This window comes from Balearica regulorum, chromosome 2, assembly GCF_011004875.1.
Source record: "Balearica regulorum gibbericeps isolate bBalReg1 chromosome 2, bBalReg1.pri, whole genome shotgun sequence".
Classification (NCBI taxonomy): Eukaryota; Metazoa; Chordata; class Aves; order Gruiformes; family Gruidae; genus Balearica; species Balearica regulorum.
This window is the reverse complement of record NC_046185.1, coordinates 10,363,967-10,382,282: the sequence shown is the minus strand read 5'-3', so window position 1 is coordinate 10,382,282 and position 18,316 is coordinate 10,363,967. Positions and strand designations below refer to the sequence as shown.

The 18,316-nt window shown below is 42.8% G+C and overlaps 1 protein-coding gene and 1 long non-coding RNA gene across 5 annotated transcripts in view; one reads left to right on the top strand and one right to left on the bottom strand.

Moving 5' to 3' along the window:
- ASAP1 (ArfGAP with SH3 domain, ankyrin repeat and PH domain 1) overlaps positions 1-18,316 on the bottom strand; it is a 161,789-nt gene that overhangs the window by 125,668 nt on the left and 17,805 nt on the right. The window contains exons 2-3 of one of the 4 annotated variants that reach the window (XM_075743314.1): positions 13,793-13,879; positions 2,967-3,096 (exon numbers count right to left, since the gene is read on the bottom strand). In XM_075743314.1, coding sequence (XP_075599429.1) covers positions 2,967-3,096; positions 13,793-13,851 — 189 coding nt within the window. In that variant the 5' untranslated portion in view covers positions 13,852-13,879. Of the gene's footprint in view, positions 1-2,966; positions 3,097-3,429; positions 3,584-3,694; positions 3,854-13,792; positions 13,887-18,316 lie in introns of those variants that run through there. The other 3 variants (XM_075743316.1, XM_075743318.1, XM_075743317.1) reach the window with 3 other exon arrangements.
- Positions 4,282-16,864, top strand: LOC142600301 (uncharacterized). The gene is made up of 9 exons (XR_012833695.1): positions 4,282-4,642; positions 5,318-5,959; positions 8,630-9,269; positions 9,798-9,838; positions 12,848-13,085; positions 13,804-13,901; positions 14,054-14,610; positions 15,223-15,347; positions 15,498-16,864. It is a non-coding gene; the product is annotated as an uncharacterized LOC142600301 (long non-coding RNA).

Below are 18,316 nucleotides of genomic sequence, written 5' to 3'. Positions count from 1 at the left end.
TCCACTAGAAACTTACCAAATGCAAAGTTATCAGAATCAGTAAAAATGTCTGCTCTGATTTTTCATCTGAAACTTCTCCCAAAACTGCACCTAACCGTACTCAAAGTCTCCTCTGAAAAGAATTGTAGTTATAGCAGGAAAAGAGTCACAACTAGGAGAGAATATTTATCAATCCACTCAGTTGAACTAACTGCACTTGCACTGGAGGACAACAAAGTGAGAAAAACAGCAACTGAAACCATCATCTATGTTATTATTTCAGGAAACTTGTTAACTGTGATCAAGGAACAGTAAATTTAACAATTATGTAACGCCTTCATGTAACTAGATAGAGACACAGACACACACACACAAAACAGTCTATTTCTTTTTTGTCACATTCTTTATGAAAAGGCAGTTCTGATCTAACCACTGAGCTGAGCTATGCTAGGAATTACACCAGGCTGAGAGGCTATGGAACGGATCTAACTTTGGTTAAATCTGTTTAATTACCCTACCATTTCTGTTCAGAAAATAGTTCTAGTTCACAATCTTATTTAGAAAAATAAAAATAATTAGTTTATCCACAAACCAGCTTATACTCACTGAGGTAGGTACAGGCTGTGTTGAATTAAGTCAGCTTTAAAATAATGACCTAAGATACTTCAGGCTGCAGTGCCGTGACAGCACAGAGCTTGACACTGCCTGAAGAAGCCCAGTGAGGGCTCCAACCCACATCAAGTTAAAGATCAAACAGCTGCATGGATGGGATCATCCCCTTTGCCTTAATACAGTGGGCTCAACACTGAAGTTCAGGAGCTGCTAGAAAAGCTTTCAAGTCATTCATGATGCACGGACAATAGCAGCGGTAATAAGAGCTACGTAACAGCCACTTCAACCATTCAATTTCAATCCCCTGCTTCATATGAATCACAGCCTTAGGTTAGCAGATGTACAGAAATCAACCTAGCTTAAAGCAGCAGCAGCAGCACTGAGCATGCAAGCTACAACCACAGTAAAGACACACAGTCAAAGACTCTAATGGAGCACTTCACCTGCCACATTCTTACCATCTGCATTTCTTTATGCAAATTAATAAAACCAATTTGGGAGAGTTGCAGATTTTTTGCAGTATGTAACAGTAGAGCATATTTATATCTTGTTTTCCATGAAATAAAGCTTTTTTTATATTTACATATAATGAAAAAATAATACAAAACAAGTTCAGAATCAATTTAAACTGCAAACAGTTTAAATAGGGCACATAAAATAGTTATAGAAACAACACAAATTCAAGAAATAGCAACGCAAGCACTAGAAACGCCCACTATTCTGTATTCCTCTGATTTATCGCTGTCAAATCAGACACAAAAACTTTGAAAACACACACCATTCACATAAATACACAGTGTTCTCCACCATTTATCTTCTCTATTTTGGTTTTTTTTGGACAGGCATTACCACACTCAGACTGTACTGATGTAACTCCCAAATCATGAAAGCATTAGACTGTATTCTTACCCTAGAAGTCACAGTGATGGCAGAATACACAATTTTTTTACTTAACTCTATGAATGCTGTCAACTGTACTAATAAGTATACCAATGACTGTACCTATTCCACATAGTTAAGACCAGGGGGCAGCAATACTGTCAAACACAAACCAAAGCAGGTTGATTTCTGACAAATTTATAAGCAACCATGGCTTAGTTACATGAGAAAAAAAAAAAAGCAGTTACAGTTATGGAAAAGTTACAGAAATTCTAGGTTACATCATAAAAATAAAATATATAATTTTAAATGCAATTTTACAATTGCTCTATTACCTGGTCAGTTGTTGTAAACAATAGGACTGCTAAAGAACATAGGCAGTTTTTTCTACATTAACTAATTTTAATCCAATGGAATTAGATTTTCCATAACCAAGACTATCAGTGGAACGCCATGATTAATACTCTTTCCTTGCATACCAAATGCTTTCCTCATGCCAACACATTCAGCAAAACTAAAAAGAATCTATTAAATCCATCTCCTAGATACATGCTGGCTCCAGAGGAATTGACAAATACTTGGTGAACTAAGTGTATAATCCAAAACAACTGCAATCTATAAAACAATAGCAAAAAAAAGTCTTCTTTCATCGTCATTATGCTAGTACCTTCAAGAAGCACAGGGTAAGAGAAGAGCTACACACTGTCTTGGTTTAAAGTCATTTGGAAGACATTTCCTCATTATTGCTGACCTAGTCCATAGGAAATCACACTGAACTCTCAAATAGGAAGCAGTGGACTGACATCCCATAGAAACCAGCTTTGGAAGTTTACCCATTTTCACACTCCTATTTCTTGATAGCAAAGCAGGATGAAGATCTAAATGACGGCCATTAAAAAAATTTTAAAAAAACCCAACACTGAAGCTTCAAGGTTAAGATGCTGACACTATATAATCATTTCTTCCGCATTATTTTGCTCTCCTTCCACCACCTATTTTGTTTTCATATTATTTTCCTCACTCTACATTCATCCTTACCTCATTGCTTAAACGAAGTCTCCCTTGGCAGGTTTCTGCAGTCAGAGTTCTGCGCTGACTTGATCTAACGAGTGGCTGGGGAAAACCTCTGCTAACGCTCCCAAACAAAACTCAACCTTCATCTTCCCTCTAAAAATCCCAGCGTTCACACTTTTTTCTACTGCAACAACCGCCAACGCCAAAAACATCAAGAAGTACAACAGTAATATTTAAGTTCAGGCAACTGCTTTACACGCTAATCTTTAAGACGCCAGGGCAGGAAAGCTTTCTGTAGCTAGCTCAACACAAGAGCAAAGTCCCACAATTAAAAGACCAGATTACACGCATACCAATGCCTCTAGCTCCCGTGGATTTGGGCGGGTGGTACTGCCCCGTCCCTGATGCTCTGTCTCAAAAACAAAAATACCCACCCAAAACCTAACCAAAGGAAAAAAAGAAAAGGGAGGGTAATGATTTACCTCTTCCAGCAGCGTGACTGTATTTCTGCAGTTCTGCAACCGGGTGGTGAAGCTGGAGGTGGTCGGGGAGTTGTAATCCTCTGTGGTCTCGGCGATGAACTCCGACACGGTGATCTGGTCCGGCATGATCCTACCCCACCGGCAAAGCCCAAAAGGAGCCGAGCACACAGATCCGGGGGAAGGGAAGCCAAGTTTTGGGGGGAAGATGAAGGGGGGGGGGGGGGAAGACGAAAAAAAGAAGGAAAAAGAAGAAAAAAAAAGCAAAGGAAAAAAAAAGCAAAGCAAAAAAAAAAAAGCAGAGGGAAGACGTTACCAGCCAGCAGAGATCCGCAGCATCAAAGCAGCGGAGCCGCAGAGAGAGGCTGAGGCTTCGCCCTCTACATCCAGCCTCCCCCCCGGCCGCCCCCTCCTCCTCCCGGGCAGGAGGTGAAGGGGGAGAGGCCCCCACCCCGGCGCCCCTCACACGGCACCCCGCGCCGCTCGGCCCCCGCCGGTGGGGAGCGCTCCCTCGGCTGACTGCGGCCCCTCGACGGCTGCGGGGACGGGGCCGCCTCTGAGGAGCCCGGCCCCGCCGCCGGCGCTGAGGAGAGGGAGGGCGGCGGGAGGGGAGCGGCGCCCGCCAGCCCCCACCTCGCCGGGCTCAGCCCCTTTCCCCACCCGCCGCCGACCCCCCTCACGCCCCCCGCCTGAACCGCCGCTCACCGCCCGCCGCCAAGTTGAGCACTAACTTGTGCGGGCTCCGGCTGCGCCCCCCGGCCGGGGGGAAGGAGGGGAAGGGCCGGGGGAGGCGGCGGGGGCGGCGGCTGGCCGGGGCTGGCGGGGGACTCCCGCCGCCGCTGACAGTCACCCGGTGACTGACACGCGCTGCCCAGCGCCCGCCCGCAGCCGTTACGTGGGCCAACGAGGAAGTGTTCTGCGCAGGCGCAGCCGCCCGCCTCCCGCCTCTCCCCTCCCCCGGCGGCGGCAGCGCCCCCTCCCCCGACCTCGCGCACCCCGCTCCGCCCCCGCGGGGGGTGCCTCGCGCCCGAGCGCGTGCGGGGGTGGCGCGGAGGCTGCGCGGAGCGCGGGGGGTGGGGAGCTGCGCCTCTCTCTCTATTTCTTATTATAAAAACGGGCTTGTTGGGGGAAAGCACGTAGGGTCGGGGGGGTGTGCCGGGCTCCGGCTCTGTGCCCCACCGGGAGAGCGGGCTTGCCGTGCCGGCAGGCGGGTGGCGGCAGCGCCCCCGGCGCGGATCAGCGCCCTGCCCGGGCTGCGCCCCAGCTGCAGCCGCGGGTGCGTCCCGAGGGCGAGTGCGCGGTTCTCCCATCCCTTCAGGTCCCTCACCGCCAGTCGAAGCCCCTTTGCTGTGTTTCGGACCTCCCGAGCCCTCGCGCTACAACCCCTGTATGACGTAAAGCAAGATACCAGATTCCTTACAGCCACCGCTGATGAAGTCATCACTTTTAAGCAACCTGACTATATAGATTTTCACCCTCCTTATGCTCAGGTTAATTTTTAAGAAGTCCCGCCGTGGCTCAGTGCCACCCCCGAAGTAATTACTCGTTCTGCTCTTCTCAGGGCCTGGGAGAGGGACGGGCGCCTGTCGCGACGGCTGGACTGCGCAGCTCGCCGCCGGGCCCTCGCGCAACGGAGAGAGCAGCAGCACCACCGCCCTGACGCCTTCATCGCATCCCTGGTATCCGTCCCTCCTTTGCGGCGTTCACCCGTCCTGCCTCCTCTCACAAGCAGTATTTCTGAATAAGTTAAAATATCCTTTATCTGTCATTGCATTGTGTAACTCAGAGAATTGACAGCACTAATGAGGCTTTTTCCTTTTTTTTTTTTTTTTTTCTTAAGCTTAGATTTTGGGCCCCATATGTGCCTTTCTAAAGAAGGTTAGGTCTCAGGAGGCTCAAGTAATTATGGTCATCTGCTGTTTCAGTCTGATTTATTTAGTCACACTATGCGTTTTCCTTTTCTTTGTATTTGGGATTTTTTCCGCACAAGCTGGGAAATTCAGGACTGGTAAATATTCTCAAATCTGAACAATTGAAAATGAACAATATTATATGGATATATCCATTTCAAAGGTTTTAATATTCTGTGTATAAGGACCCACTCCTGTATTACAGTGTGCTTAGGCTTTTACGTGGTTTTGTACGTAATTCTAATAAAATCCTGTACAACTCAAAAATAGTTGAAAGTACCAGCAAAAGCCTGCCATGCCTGAGTAAGCATAAAAAGGAGATACCTGATTTGTGTATACCCATAAAAAATGATTTGCATGCAGTTCTGCCAGCACAAATATGACCAATACTCCTGAGAAGTGGTCCTGCCCGAACATGTTTCTTTGATTTCATTGCCTTAGCAGAAGCCCTCCAGATGGCCATGTGATTGCTGCTGCTGCTGCTGCTTCATGTGATCCGGCTTTCCGGCGCAAAGCTGCGGGATCGTACAGATGATTGTTAAACGTCATGAGACTCTGAAAGGTAGAGTAGGCAAGAGGAGGAGGAGGAAGCCAAGAAAAGAACCGCGTGGGAGTTGCACTGAAAAATGGATTTGGGCAAAAAAAAAAATTGAAGTGCTGAAGAAGCGACTGGAGGGGTAGGAAGAAAATCAATTGAGGATCGTGTTCATAAGAGCAGTGGAGGAGGATGAGAGATCAAGAAGATAAAAGTGGCTGGTGGCATGAAAAGCAGTATGGAAAGGAGAGTGAAGAACTGGCTGGGGGTTTGGGCCAGGGAAGAGCTGTTAGAAGCAGGAAAAAGAGCTGTTTCAGTGTGCCTAGCCTGCATGGAAACTGGATGGGTGAGGGGCTGGGATACGGCCCGAGGGCCAAACAGGACCTCTGTGGTCATCCCCTGTAATTTCCTGCAGACCATCCATCATGGGCTGTCCCACCGCTGTTCCTGAGCCGGACCTACGGTCTGCGGGTCAGCTACGGTGCTCACGTTAGAAGACCTGATCCCTCTGTAGCAGATTTCAAGTGAGGATAAATCCATGGCATTGATGGGTAAACTGGTTTAATTAATTGAGTATTCACATTGTTATAGTTGAATTGTTCCTCTTCAGACTGAAGTTACTGAGCTTGAGCACTAGTCTTTGGATTGTAAAATAACTTCATCAGCTACCCTAACCAAATCCTACCCCAGAGTACAGACAAAAGCTGGACATGTTGCTGCAGAGATGGTTTCTTTAATACTATTTAGAGAAAACTTAAACTGCAGAATTAAAAAGCATGTTCAACGAAGAAATGGAGGAGGCAGGCTGGGGAAATTGGAGCAGTGGAGAGTGACAGAAATGAAGGCATAGCAGAGAGTAACAGTAGTTGAGCTCCTGTGTGTCCTCATCAGGAAAAAAAATGGTCTTTTACAGTAAAATATTAAATATATAAAAAATAGAATGAATACAGGAGAATACTGGGAAATAAAGAGAACAGCGCAAGGCCTAAAGATGAAAAAGGAAGATGGATCGCTACCCATCATAATTGCCTATTGGTCTGGTTTTTTTGACAGTTCTTAAATTATTAGCTTTATTAAAGAGAATGTGGTGCTCAGTTTTGCTGCTTTGAAGCAGCATTTCCTCTTTCCCTACACAAATGCTGGTAGATAAAATAACCCTATGGGCATGACCTCTTTAGGCTTGGATTACCTTCACTTAAACTCACTGGAAGCAAGATTAGTTAATTAATATGATGTTAAAAAATAAGTGATACAACTTGCCTGTAAAAATGTGCTTACATTTAAACTAGTCACATTACGTAACTCTTTCAGATAGCTTTTAGTGAATTTCAGATTTAACCATGTTTCCTGTTTTGAATTGCCATCGGTATCTGAGATTCGCTTCTAAATTTGTAAGATGCACCTCTCTATAAATTGTCACTAACTGAAATCACTGTTTCACTTCACAAATGTCAAAGAATAATCAGCAGAGTGTGAAAGTTATATTTCACGGCGTCTGCTTTAACGCTATCTTAGTCTGTGCTAGATCCTGGGGGAGGCTGTGCCGCAGCCGCCTTCTCATGCAAGGCTTGCCAGTAGAAGTTGTGCTTATCTCACTCCTCTTGGTATTCTGATGTGAAATGCTTCTCCGTGTCCATCCTGGGACAAGCTGGGTGAGGAGAGTCCCCGCAGCCCTGGGAAGCACGCGTCTTACTGACGGTACATTGCAGTCACGGAGGTTGTGCCGTATTGCCATCCCACCCGGTGATTCAGTCTACAAATCCATTTGAATCCCTCGCCTTTTTTACCGTGCTTGCCAACAGGAGGGTTAATTACAGCAAGTAATATTTCTGCAATATTGGTGATAGTCACCGTGCTTAGGGAGAGGCTAAGGAACATAGCAACGACAGCACAAATTACTAACACAGGTGTTTTGCAATAAACTGAACAGCAACTACGCTATTTTTCATTTTATAGTACTCTAGTCATCTTATATTTAGATTGAGATCATCAGTTCATTCACAAGAGCTGAGCAGTCATCAGGTGATGATGACTATTGTCATCATTGCGAACTTTCAGACATTACAGATGTGTGCCAGAGGTGAAGAGCTACATTGCGCTTGCATAGCTCTTTGTGCCGTCGGTGCAGTTAACTCTTTAAACCACGCAGGGGTGAGGTAGAGAACAGCAAGATTATCTTTCCACTAGAGATAAGGAGACAGATACAGGAGGCTGTGGCCCAGCTGCCCAAAAGCAGGGCTGTATTTTTGGCTTTAGACATGCAAAGTCAGTTCTTCGGGGTATCACCACCTCAGCTGTGCTGAAGCCGGCGGCGGATGTCCCGTGGGATATGATTACGCTGCCCGCAGAGAGCAGCCCCGGGACCAACCCGAGGCCACGCTTGCCTGCTGCATAGATAGCGAGCCCACAAATGCAAACTCAGGTGCGGTTGCTGCTTGGTTTTTGGAAACAAGCTTAACCCGGGTCCCTGGCTGCGCACCAAATCTGCTGTCAAGCATGCTCAGACAAGCTGCCTCCAGGGCCATTTGCAACCTGTCAGTGTGGCGGCGAACTGAGTTGTTAGCTGAAGAAGGAAATCACTGTGCACATGGCTACTGTGCAGATGACTCCTCTTGATTAGTGTAGACATAGTCATGCCAGGATCTCACATGTCAAATTTGTTTTTTTTTTTCTTTCTTCCCAAGTATGAAAGAGCTGATGCCACTTTGCACATAAGGGTTTACACCTACATTTTTATACTTTCAAGGTTCCCATCTTGGCTATTACTGCTCATAAAAGTGGTGTAGATCAGGCATTAGTGTTTAATTAAAACATCAAATCATTGAAATACACATGCTATTGTTAGTAAACTATGTCGTTGTTCTTTTTATGCTCCTTAGAATCTTTACAAACACGGAGAGTGTCACCAGCTCAGCAGCAGATAGCAACAGAACTAGTGGCATGCTAAAACTCATCAGGAAAATATCCTTAGGCTATGCTGCTTTACTATACTGCTATTCTGAATAAATTTGTGGTTTGGTGTTACATTCATCCATTTCAGCTAAACACAGCAGTCAGCATTACTTCCCCTCCTCCTTCCTATCCTCGCTCACCGTATGGGATCACTGTATGGCATAAGGCAGCCACGACGTTTGATCCCTGATAAAGTTGGTTTGAGATTCCTTGAGAAAACATATATATGGTAAATTGCTTTTGCTACATTTTTATAATTTCATTTACAGATAACTTCTGACAAAATTAATGGGAAATGCTTATTTAAATTTATGGCCATAAGTACTAGAATGTCCACAAATATTTCTGGACATCAACTCTTCTCATTTGAGTTGAATGTTGGGCTGAGAGGATACAAGGAGCTTCAAATCAAGAATCTCAGCAGGGTGAGTTTGGCTTTTGGTTTTGGAGTATCTCATGCTAAAACTCGGTAAACTTTTTTTGTTAATGGAACTCCCATAGTTTTAGTTTGAAAAACAAACCCACCCCATTTATGTAAGGACACATAACATCATCACTTTGTACTTCGACAGGAAATGTTCAGTCAGGAGGAGTTTGAGGAGCAGCCTCCTCTTCAGAGGACAGTCCCATCGGCTGATTGAGCCTTGTACGAAATGTAACAGCTACATATTTTAACCTGCAGCATGTTTACACTTCTAATGTCACATAAGTGCATGATGTACTCGCAGAAAAAGGCAAAGTTTATTTTAAACATTGAAGCCGACATCACACATTGTGACTGGTGCTAATTTGCTTGAAGGGCACTTACATGGTAAACTGCAAAATGTTTCTACTTGCAAAAGAAGGCTGTTGGATTTGACATTTGGCAACATCAGTGAAATGACTGTGTTATGGGGACAGAATAGTCAGGTAACTTTCCAGTCAAAGAAAAATGATCTTATCTAAATCATATCATTGTACATGCAGAAACCCAAAATCCAGGTCCAGCAAACATGCTGATTGCAATTCTGTATTTTTAAGCGACGGTATCTGCCACTGTGGCTTATGGACTACATGAGCTGCATCAACAATTTCTGTTGCTGCTGTGACTGTTTTGAATACAAGGATCAGCTGAATTCGGTTTTAATACTGGCATTTCTGAGCATTTGTCTTCATTTGGTATTTAAAATTAGATGAGAAAACATAAGCAACTGTCTCAGAAACTACAGTATTAGTTTAAAAGCCTTTTAGCACTAGAGATAGTGGCTTAAACAAAAGGTTCTTTTTGCATTCTTTCAATATTAATATGATAGCAAAAAGAGAACCCATTGTGTTCTCATTATAAATGACATTTTGTTAACATTAAGATCTTGCATTTTAACGCTATGTGTACCAAATGGAAAAGATTAAGTCAAAATGTTGGAAACATACCACTGAATGACATATTTTGCATCTTAGGTACTTGAATGTTCTGTGCAAGGAGCTTGACTGAATGATAGGTAAGCTCAAATGGCCATCTCGAAGGACAGCTGAAAATAACAGCACTGAAAATGAACTGCAGCATTGAGTTACACAAGATTAAGCTGACTAATCTGCTGATTCAGTTTTGCCTTTGTTTTTTTGGTTTTGTCATGCAAGATCAAGAGTCATGCAGACAAACACGTAATGGCATTCCAGGCTCCCAGTAACAACAACAAGCAACGGGCTGTTCCCCTGCAACCTCTGCATCCTCCAAAGGGAAAAACAGCAAAATGCTAACCAGCAGCAAGAGGCACCTGGCTAAGGACGAGGAATGTGCGCTCTTTTTTTTTGTTTGTTTTTGTTGCAGGTGTGCTGATTTATTGCACGGAGATTTTCGTTAGAGATGCTCATCCAAGAAACCTTACTCTAGGTCATAGGAAATGTAATACTGTGTGTGTTGGGAGAGATCAAATAGAGCCCTTCAAACAGCTACAGAATATAAAAACCCAGCAGTATATTCTTCTATAAGGACCATACTTAGATATGGTCCAAAGATATCAAACTGCTATGAATGTTGATGGATAAGGAAAGTGTCAGAGGAGCCCCTGGCAAATTTAACCCTTGCCCACGGTGCAAATGGGAGCCTGCTCATTCCTCACGGAGACAGTGGTGCAAACACTGCCCGCCCCACGGGAGCTGCTCTCCCAGCAGTATCCACCAACGCCGTGTCGGTGAGGGTGAGGACCAGCGTGGGGGAAACCTGTGCGTGGTTGTCCTTGTATTCCCGACCCTGAGCGAAGCCTTGGAGGGTTGTTGGGAAGGGCACGGCGGACACATTAGCGTGACAGCAGGTCATGCCAGTGGGATTGCAAAGCACAAGACAAAGCCAATATGTCATGAAGGGGTGGGTACTCTCTGATTGAAACGAGAAATAAGAGTCCTTTCAAAGCAGGAATCAGTAGTAACTGAATACGTTTTTGGTTGGTTTTGTGGGTTTTTTTTAAATATGAGAAATAGAAATGACTAAAATCAGAGAATGATACTGCAGAAATGAACATGTTGCAGGGCAGCTGGCATAGCAGGCTCTCCAAAATAAAAAGAGAATGAAATAAAGCCTCAATGCGCACTGCAAACATTTCAATATTTTCTCTTTCCCTCTGGAAACGATATGGCTGTGTCATTATCCAGGCACATCTCTGGTTCTACCTAAGCTGCTAAATGCATGCTGACGGCAGCGTGCATCTTGCCCGCAGTGAAACTGGAGGTTCAGGCCAAAATGAACCTGGGAAGCAGTTTGAGAATGAAATAAAGGCTCTGTAGACTGGGATCATGTCCTTGAGCTGCCACTCATGGCTGTGACATGGCATTTGGTCTCTGAGTGCATCGTTTCTCTATCTCTGGAATGCAGACTATTACATTTATTTTTCTAGGTAAAAACACACTGGGCTTTGCCAGCTGAGTAGTGCTATATCAGAACTAAGTATTTTTATTATATGTTTTATTGTAAGAGTTTCAAAAAATAGTTGAAGGATGAGAAGGGCTCTCAGGCCAAACAATTTCATCAGCTTTTTATTGGATAGACAAAAAGGTTTGGCAGGTAAATGAAAGGGTAGCTTTCTACTAGTTCTTCATGACGTGAAAATATGAAGCAGAAAGATCTGGGTTTGTGAGGGTTTTTTCCCCTCTGTATTATGAATTTATTAGCACTAAAGCAGTATTTAGTGGAAGAGGGACTGAGATCCCATCATGCTAAACAGATACAAGGAAGTCATCTGAGGCTTCACGCAAGCTTTTCTAAGACACAGTTTGCAGATGCGCCCGTGTGTGGGCCTGCTGAGTCGAAGTTCAAAAGCTGGCTTGTAGTGTTGACTGAGCATACTTTATTTTTTCTTAATTTCCTAAAGAGCATCGTGTTAGAGAAATGCTGGAAATAAATCTGCTGATGTTGGATAAAAGGCCCTTACAACCACTGTACTGACCAGCACATCTGCATTTCCTTTATATAAGCCTCTATTTTCAAGGACCCTAGAATTGAACTTAGGAAATTTTCAGTTCTGGAATGACATCTTTTGGGTTTTGGTGGAGTCTTTTTTTTTTTTTGGGGGGGGGGGGGGAGTGTTTGTTTGTTTGTTTTTATTAAGGATATCAATATGTTTGACTATACATAAGACCTGAAATAATTTGAGGCATATCTGCTTTAGTGCTCAAAGGTTTGTCATCAAGCAGAAATTCCTCAAATTTAAAATTAGGGTCTGAAAGTTTTATTGAAGTAGACATTTGAATGTTGCAGTTGTGAGGTTCTGTTAAAACCCAGGACAGCAGACAAACAAACTGGTTTTGCTGCATGGACCTAGTCTCCATTGGGTCAGTGTTCCCATGATGCTAAATGAAATAAAGAGGTTTGGACTTTCAGTCTAGAAGTCCATCGTAGCAGCCCCTCTCTCTGACTACTCGTTTCCTTCTACGTTTAACCACTGAAATTGAACTTGCTGCTTCCTAAGGTAACTGGCTCTCCACTGACTATGTTAGAGGGAGATCATCTGCTCATCGGTCTGCCTCTAATGATTTTTTTAATGCACTGCTGATCCCAGGAAATTTGAATGGGGGGCAAGAAAGGTGTCAAAATGCTTCACTTCCTAGAAGTTTTGTGGGAAAATAAAAATAGCAGAGGAAAAAGATATTTATTGCCCCCATGGACAGAAAAAATTCATCCACATCTTGCTTTTTATCAAGAGAACTGGTGTAGGAGAAAGATCCTGTAAGTGTCCCAGTCATGGGAAAAGTTTCGCTGATCTTTTGCACCTCCTCAGGAGATGCAGTCAAGACCGAAATCCGGTAGGAAATCAGGTTTCATTAATTTCAGTGGTCTCACCACTACTTATTTGCTTGTTGGTGGCTGTGTTTTATTTTATTCCTCCAAGAAAATCTAGGAGCAATAGGACATAAAGCTGAAGTCCTGTTTCAAAATCAAATAGAAATACCCAGCTTAATAGTTTCATACTTTTCAGAAGATGATTGTTTGACTTCTGAACTCTTGCTTATTTAAGGCATCGTGGGCTTAAAAAGGAAAAATGTGCATAGCCATGTGACAAAGCAAATGCACCAAAGGAAGATTTATTCAGTTTTCAGATCAGCAGCAGTGATTCACCCCTCTTGGCTGGGCTGGAGCACAGTATGGTCAACCAGTTCCCCCAGGGAGGAAGAAAAGATGAAAGCCCCACACCGCTGCGATGGCCGCGCAGGGAGCGGTGACCTGTGCCAGGACAGCTCCAGCCAGTGCACCAGGTACAAAGAAAACTTCAGCCTTAACCGTCAATGTTGTCGTTGTAGGGGGTTCAAGTCAGGCAATCCAAATGTAGGTTTTAGTGGTTCAATGAAACACAGTAAAAACTTTAAAACAAGAGCACTCGCCATCCAGGGACTGAATAAACAAAAGCATATTTAGACAACTGTGTGCTATTCAGCACTTCACATCACGAGAAGAAGAGAGTCCCTCCTCTTTCAAGCCCCCGCACAAATCTTGCCATAGATTTTTCAGGCTGATCTCAGAGATTTGTTGTTTTCTAAGTTAAAACAACATCAGTTACCAGATCTAGATGAGTTGAAAAGAGTTACAACAACTGTCCTTTTTATACCCTGTCCCCACCCCCATCCAGCTTTGAAATCTATGAAAGCAAAGCAAAATACATAATAAATGTTAGTCTTTGTTCCAGTACTTGCTTAGCCAGTCAATGTTTTTTTAGGGATTTACTGATTTATTGGGGTTTTGATCCTTGGAAGGATCAATAGGTTAGACTTCCTCTGAAAAACACTTGCTGCAGTAATGTCCAAAGTGGCATCAAGCACAGAAACAAACCCAAAACAAACCAAGACTGGCAAGTATTGCAATTGATAAAACCAATTTCTTTTGGGATAATTTTTTCAAAGATTCTGGTGTGCGTTTTTTACACTTTCAACCAGCTATTTATATTTATGTCTTGCTTCTTTCTTACCGATTCCATAGTGAATCTCTTGAAGAAAAACTTGAAAGCCTGGAAGCTGAAGATCTCATGTCTCATCTGTCACGACCAGAAACCTACCTAGATGAGGAGAAATGATCAAGTAAGTAAAACTGACCAAAGCTACGGGACTGACAAGGTCACTTATTAAACAGTCAATTTGAAACAATGTCTATTAATTCTTCAGTGATGGCAATTTATCATAAGTTATTTGATTACTGCATTTGATATTGTGAATTTCATTGTGGTAAACAGATCCATTAGAAATCCCCTGAAAATAAGACCTTGTTAAAAATTGCTACATGAGAGCTTCATTTAGCTGACTGGGAAAACTCTTCGTCTAACTGAATGTGGCAACTACTCACTCAGCTGCACTGAGCGCAGAGCTGGTAACATCGCCTGTCCAAGTTGTCTGACGCTTCAGAAGACCCTGTTTTCGGCTATAACTTCAGTCTAACCATTCAGGCTGAAAATTTCCATGTCAAGTGTATGCACCAGACTGATCTTTTTGGGAAGATGGATATGCGATTTGAAGGATAAAGAGACCGGGAGAAAGAAGTGGCCTGACAGGGAAGAATCGTGTGTGTAGGAGAGCAGAGGAGGGTGTGGGGAGACGGTCATACCAGGACATGGACAAGTGGTTTCACAGTTTTTCCTCAGACTTCTTCACCATTAACTTGCATACTATTTCCAGTTTAAGACTTGCGTTGCTGCAGGGGAAGGAAGGTGACAGATGCTGCAGAGCCTCTGGAAGATGTGGATAGGACTGGGACATACCTTTCACTCTGAGACCTGCTGGGCTGATCTCCATGGTAGGTCCGAAGGGACAAGGTGGAAAAAGATTGACCAGGGCTTGGGGACAGATATTGGCACCGGGAAGGAGAAGGCTACCCAGAAGCTGTTGCCTTTAAAGATGAGGTGGTAAAGCATGGAGACTGGGACAAGCCACATGAGACAGAGAGATGTGGACCAGGTAGGCTGGGAGATGTGAAAAGGACCCATAAGGATGAGATTGGGATGGAACAGAGGTGCCGAGGCAGAAGGGGAGCAGGAGGAAGGCCATCTCCAGATCACACCCTTTGCTTAGCCAGCCTGCCCCTTTCCATTTGAGCACACTGCTTGATTCCGTAAGGAAAAGCACATCTCCTCCTCTATGAGTCTTTTTTTACCTTCTCTCTAAGAGAAGTCTTGTACTTCTGGTGAGCTATTTCCCCAGATACTGCTGTAGTTTGTTTATGGGTTTTGTCTTGTTTCTTTTATGTTTCCAAATATGTCATGTGGGTCTGGAGGTTTGCCAACTCTTAACATTAAAAATAACACAGAATAATCCCTGTCTCCAAGACACATGGGATTCAATTAAAAATTGTGACATAAATGTTTTTGGATGGGATGTTATTATATGTGTTTTCCCTTCTGTTTCTTAGCATTCAGGATACTTTCAAGTTATGTTGTCAAGAGCTCTTTTGCCATTAGGAGGGCTAGACACCTCTGTAACCAGCAGATTTCAGATTTTCACATGCTGGCTGGAAAGGATCTGAGATTCTACCAGGTATGCCACCAGCTTTGCAGCGCGGCAGAAGAAATGGTTATGGACTCTGTCCATAAGGAAGAGGTGTGTCCTTTGATATGAAGGCAAGGGTGTAAGAGGAGAAGCATCTACCTTAAACCAAGAATATTGTGCTTGAATGTCATGTTACAGGCAGGAAAAAGGTGTTAGAAGCAGACTTGGGCACTGCACTGGTTTTCGTGGGCTGGGAAAGGCCTCCACCAGCAGACAACCGAGTACCACAGTCCTACAACAAAATCACAGCCACGGGCAACCCTGATCTGGCTCAACCCATGATGACATGTCTGCTTGTTGTTTAACTTTACAGCACATCTGTTCCTTTTAATGATATTATCCCTCTCCTTAGGTAAAACAGTCACCATCATTATAGGTTTATGCTATTCAAATCAAAGCGAAAATAAAACAATATATAATGTCTAATTGCATTCTAAATTGAATGCTGACCTAAGTTCAAAAGTAACTATGATTTATATTAGATTATCTTTTGAATTTATGGTAATTTATTTTTCATAAGTCCAAAGTTACAGAATCTCCTTACATCTTCAATAATAAGCTTCTGAGTATTATTTAATTACCTATTTGCTATCAATCAGCATCATTACCAGCATTTATGGTTAGATCTGAGTGGCTCAGAATAATTATATTCCCTGTGTAGGTGTCCTACCCGTTTCTGGGCCTCTCAGTACTACAGCAACCAGCAAATAAAATGAAATATGAAAGAAATCCAGAATAAAATTGTAAAGAAATCAAGTTGGTTGAAGTTATCAGGATTGATTGATGAGAAACAACACTGAGAAGGAAACATATGTGGCTCTCCTAGAAAGAAGAAAGGTGGCCCAGTGAATAAGATGCTTATGTGGGTTCAACACCCTGACTGGTGACCTTGGACAAGTTATTAGACCATCATTCAGATGGCAAATTCTGCAGGCCTTACGTCCACGTAAGGCTAAAGAGTCTTTTAAGGCTAAATACAGCTTTTATGAAAATCTCGACCCAAGGACAGTAGTAGAATTTGGGCTGTGTCAAGATGGCACCTTGCTTCTGTTTCTCACCACTCGCCCCCCAAAAGAAAAAAAAAGAAAAACAGTGCTTCCCAACTGTCCTTGGCAATGTGAAGGTAACACTATCAGATTTATGTAAAGTCCTTAGGTATGACAGTATGTGAGTGGGAGTGTGAATAGGAAATATAAAACCCCAGAACAGATAGAGAACAATGAAAACCTGGGGAAATATGGTTGCTTTTTACCTGGCGACACCTACACCTGAGAAGAGGAAGACTCGTTGGGGCTTAAGAAGGAAAGAGGCCTAGCTGAGAACAGGGTGACGTTAATGGCAGATGGGTGATAATTCAGTGCAATACAATAGAATACAATACAATAATAAAATAGCAAATTCTGTTAGTCCTCAGATGAGGAAAGCATTTGTTCTTGTGCCTGATCATAAATATATACAATCATATTGAATTAATTGGTACAATCTAAGTGCTTGACTAACCCTAGCTTTTAGAACTTGTTAAATAGTGGGGAAAGCCAATGGATTCTCAGGAATGGAATAGAAAAATTGCCAATATATTGGATAATAGTCAAGAAGAAACTATTATGCAGGGACTTTGCAGAGAAGAGAAAAAGGATCAGGAAATATTTTTATGCTCCTCAATTTCCTGAATTTGATACTTCTTAAAGTCTGTGATTTCATGCATAAGTCATATAATGACCTAGTTTGGTTTGCTTTTTGGGTTTGGTTTTTTTTTTTTTCCTCTTTCATAGTAGAATACACAACCTGAACATCAATAATATAAATATATATTTTGCATATCTAATGAATATTTTAGGACAAATATTAACCAGCCAATTTTCATGTATGCTTGAACTGGATTTAACCTAACTAGAAAAACTCAAACAAGCAAAAGTTAATATTGTTTCTACAGTCACTGATGTAGCAATAATAGTAGTTGTACACCACCATGCTGAAAATCAACTCCCTTTATGTCCAAACAATAGTGTGAATCACAGAATTCTGACCTTGATATACAAATGTGATCATGTAGTAATTATAGCTCTTGTGCTTTCTGTATAAACAGACTACTTCATCTGGAAATGCTGCAGGGTATGCTTCATTCTGCAATTTACAGCTAATGACTGAGCAGAAAGCTTTTATATCCCAAGAAGTTTTAAAATAAAGCAGGTAGAAAAAATCTTGTTTCCTGCAAATGAAAAAATTAAGCTGGTTGTTTGAACTACAGGGAATGAGGTCATTACTCTCTATATTCTGTTGAAAAGCACGTCACTTACAAATGTAAAGATTGCCTTCAAAATCACATTTTGCAAAGGCTACTGAAGTTATTTTCATGGGATAACTGACATGGTCTTGAACAACTGTGAGATTAAAGAAAATGTTTTTCATTTCATGCCAAGATCTGCTGTAGGTTTGTTTTATTTGTGTCCATGATGGTTTCATCCAAACAGGTTGTAACAAACATGTTCTTTGGCTTTGCCCTGATCTATGATTTGGATAACACTATTAGGATATGGTCTAACAAATTTCAGTGAAGCAAATCCGAGGATCTTTTTTCTGTGGACAAGTCACCTCAGACTTGATTTTAGTATGTCCTAAGCAACAGAAGCTTCATCCTGACCTCATACATTAGCTCTATGTGTTTCCAGTGCTTCCATAAAAATACACCATCAAAATACTAGCATGCTTATAGGCGTGCGCTAAATCCTGAAAGAAGTAATAATGGAAAAGTCATCACTGAATTGCACTAAATAAGGGAGTATATGTATGTATTTGTTAAATAGTCTGGTTTACCCTGGATGTCCATGCACAGCTGTCATTGCAGGAGGACCTGAACAGGTTCTTTGGAGTTGCTGTAATTGACCTTTGGGAATCCCAGGGCTCAATACATTAATGCATTGCATGGTCATTGCCTGGTCTGAGCACTCAAGGCAGGG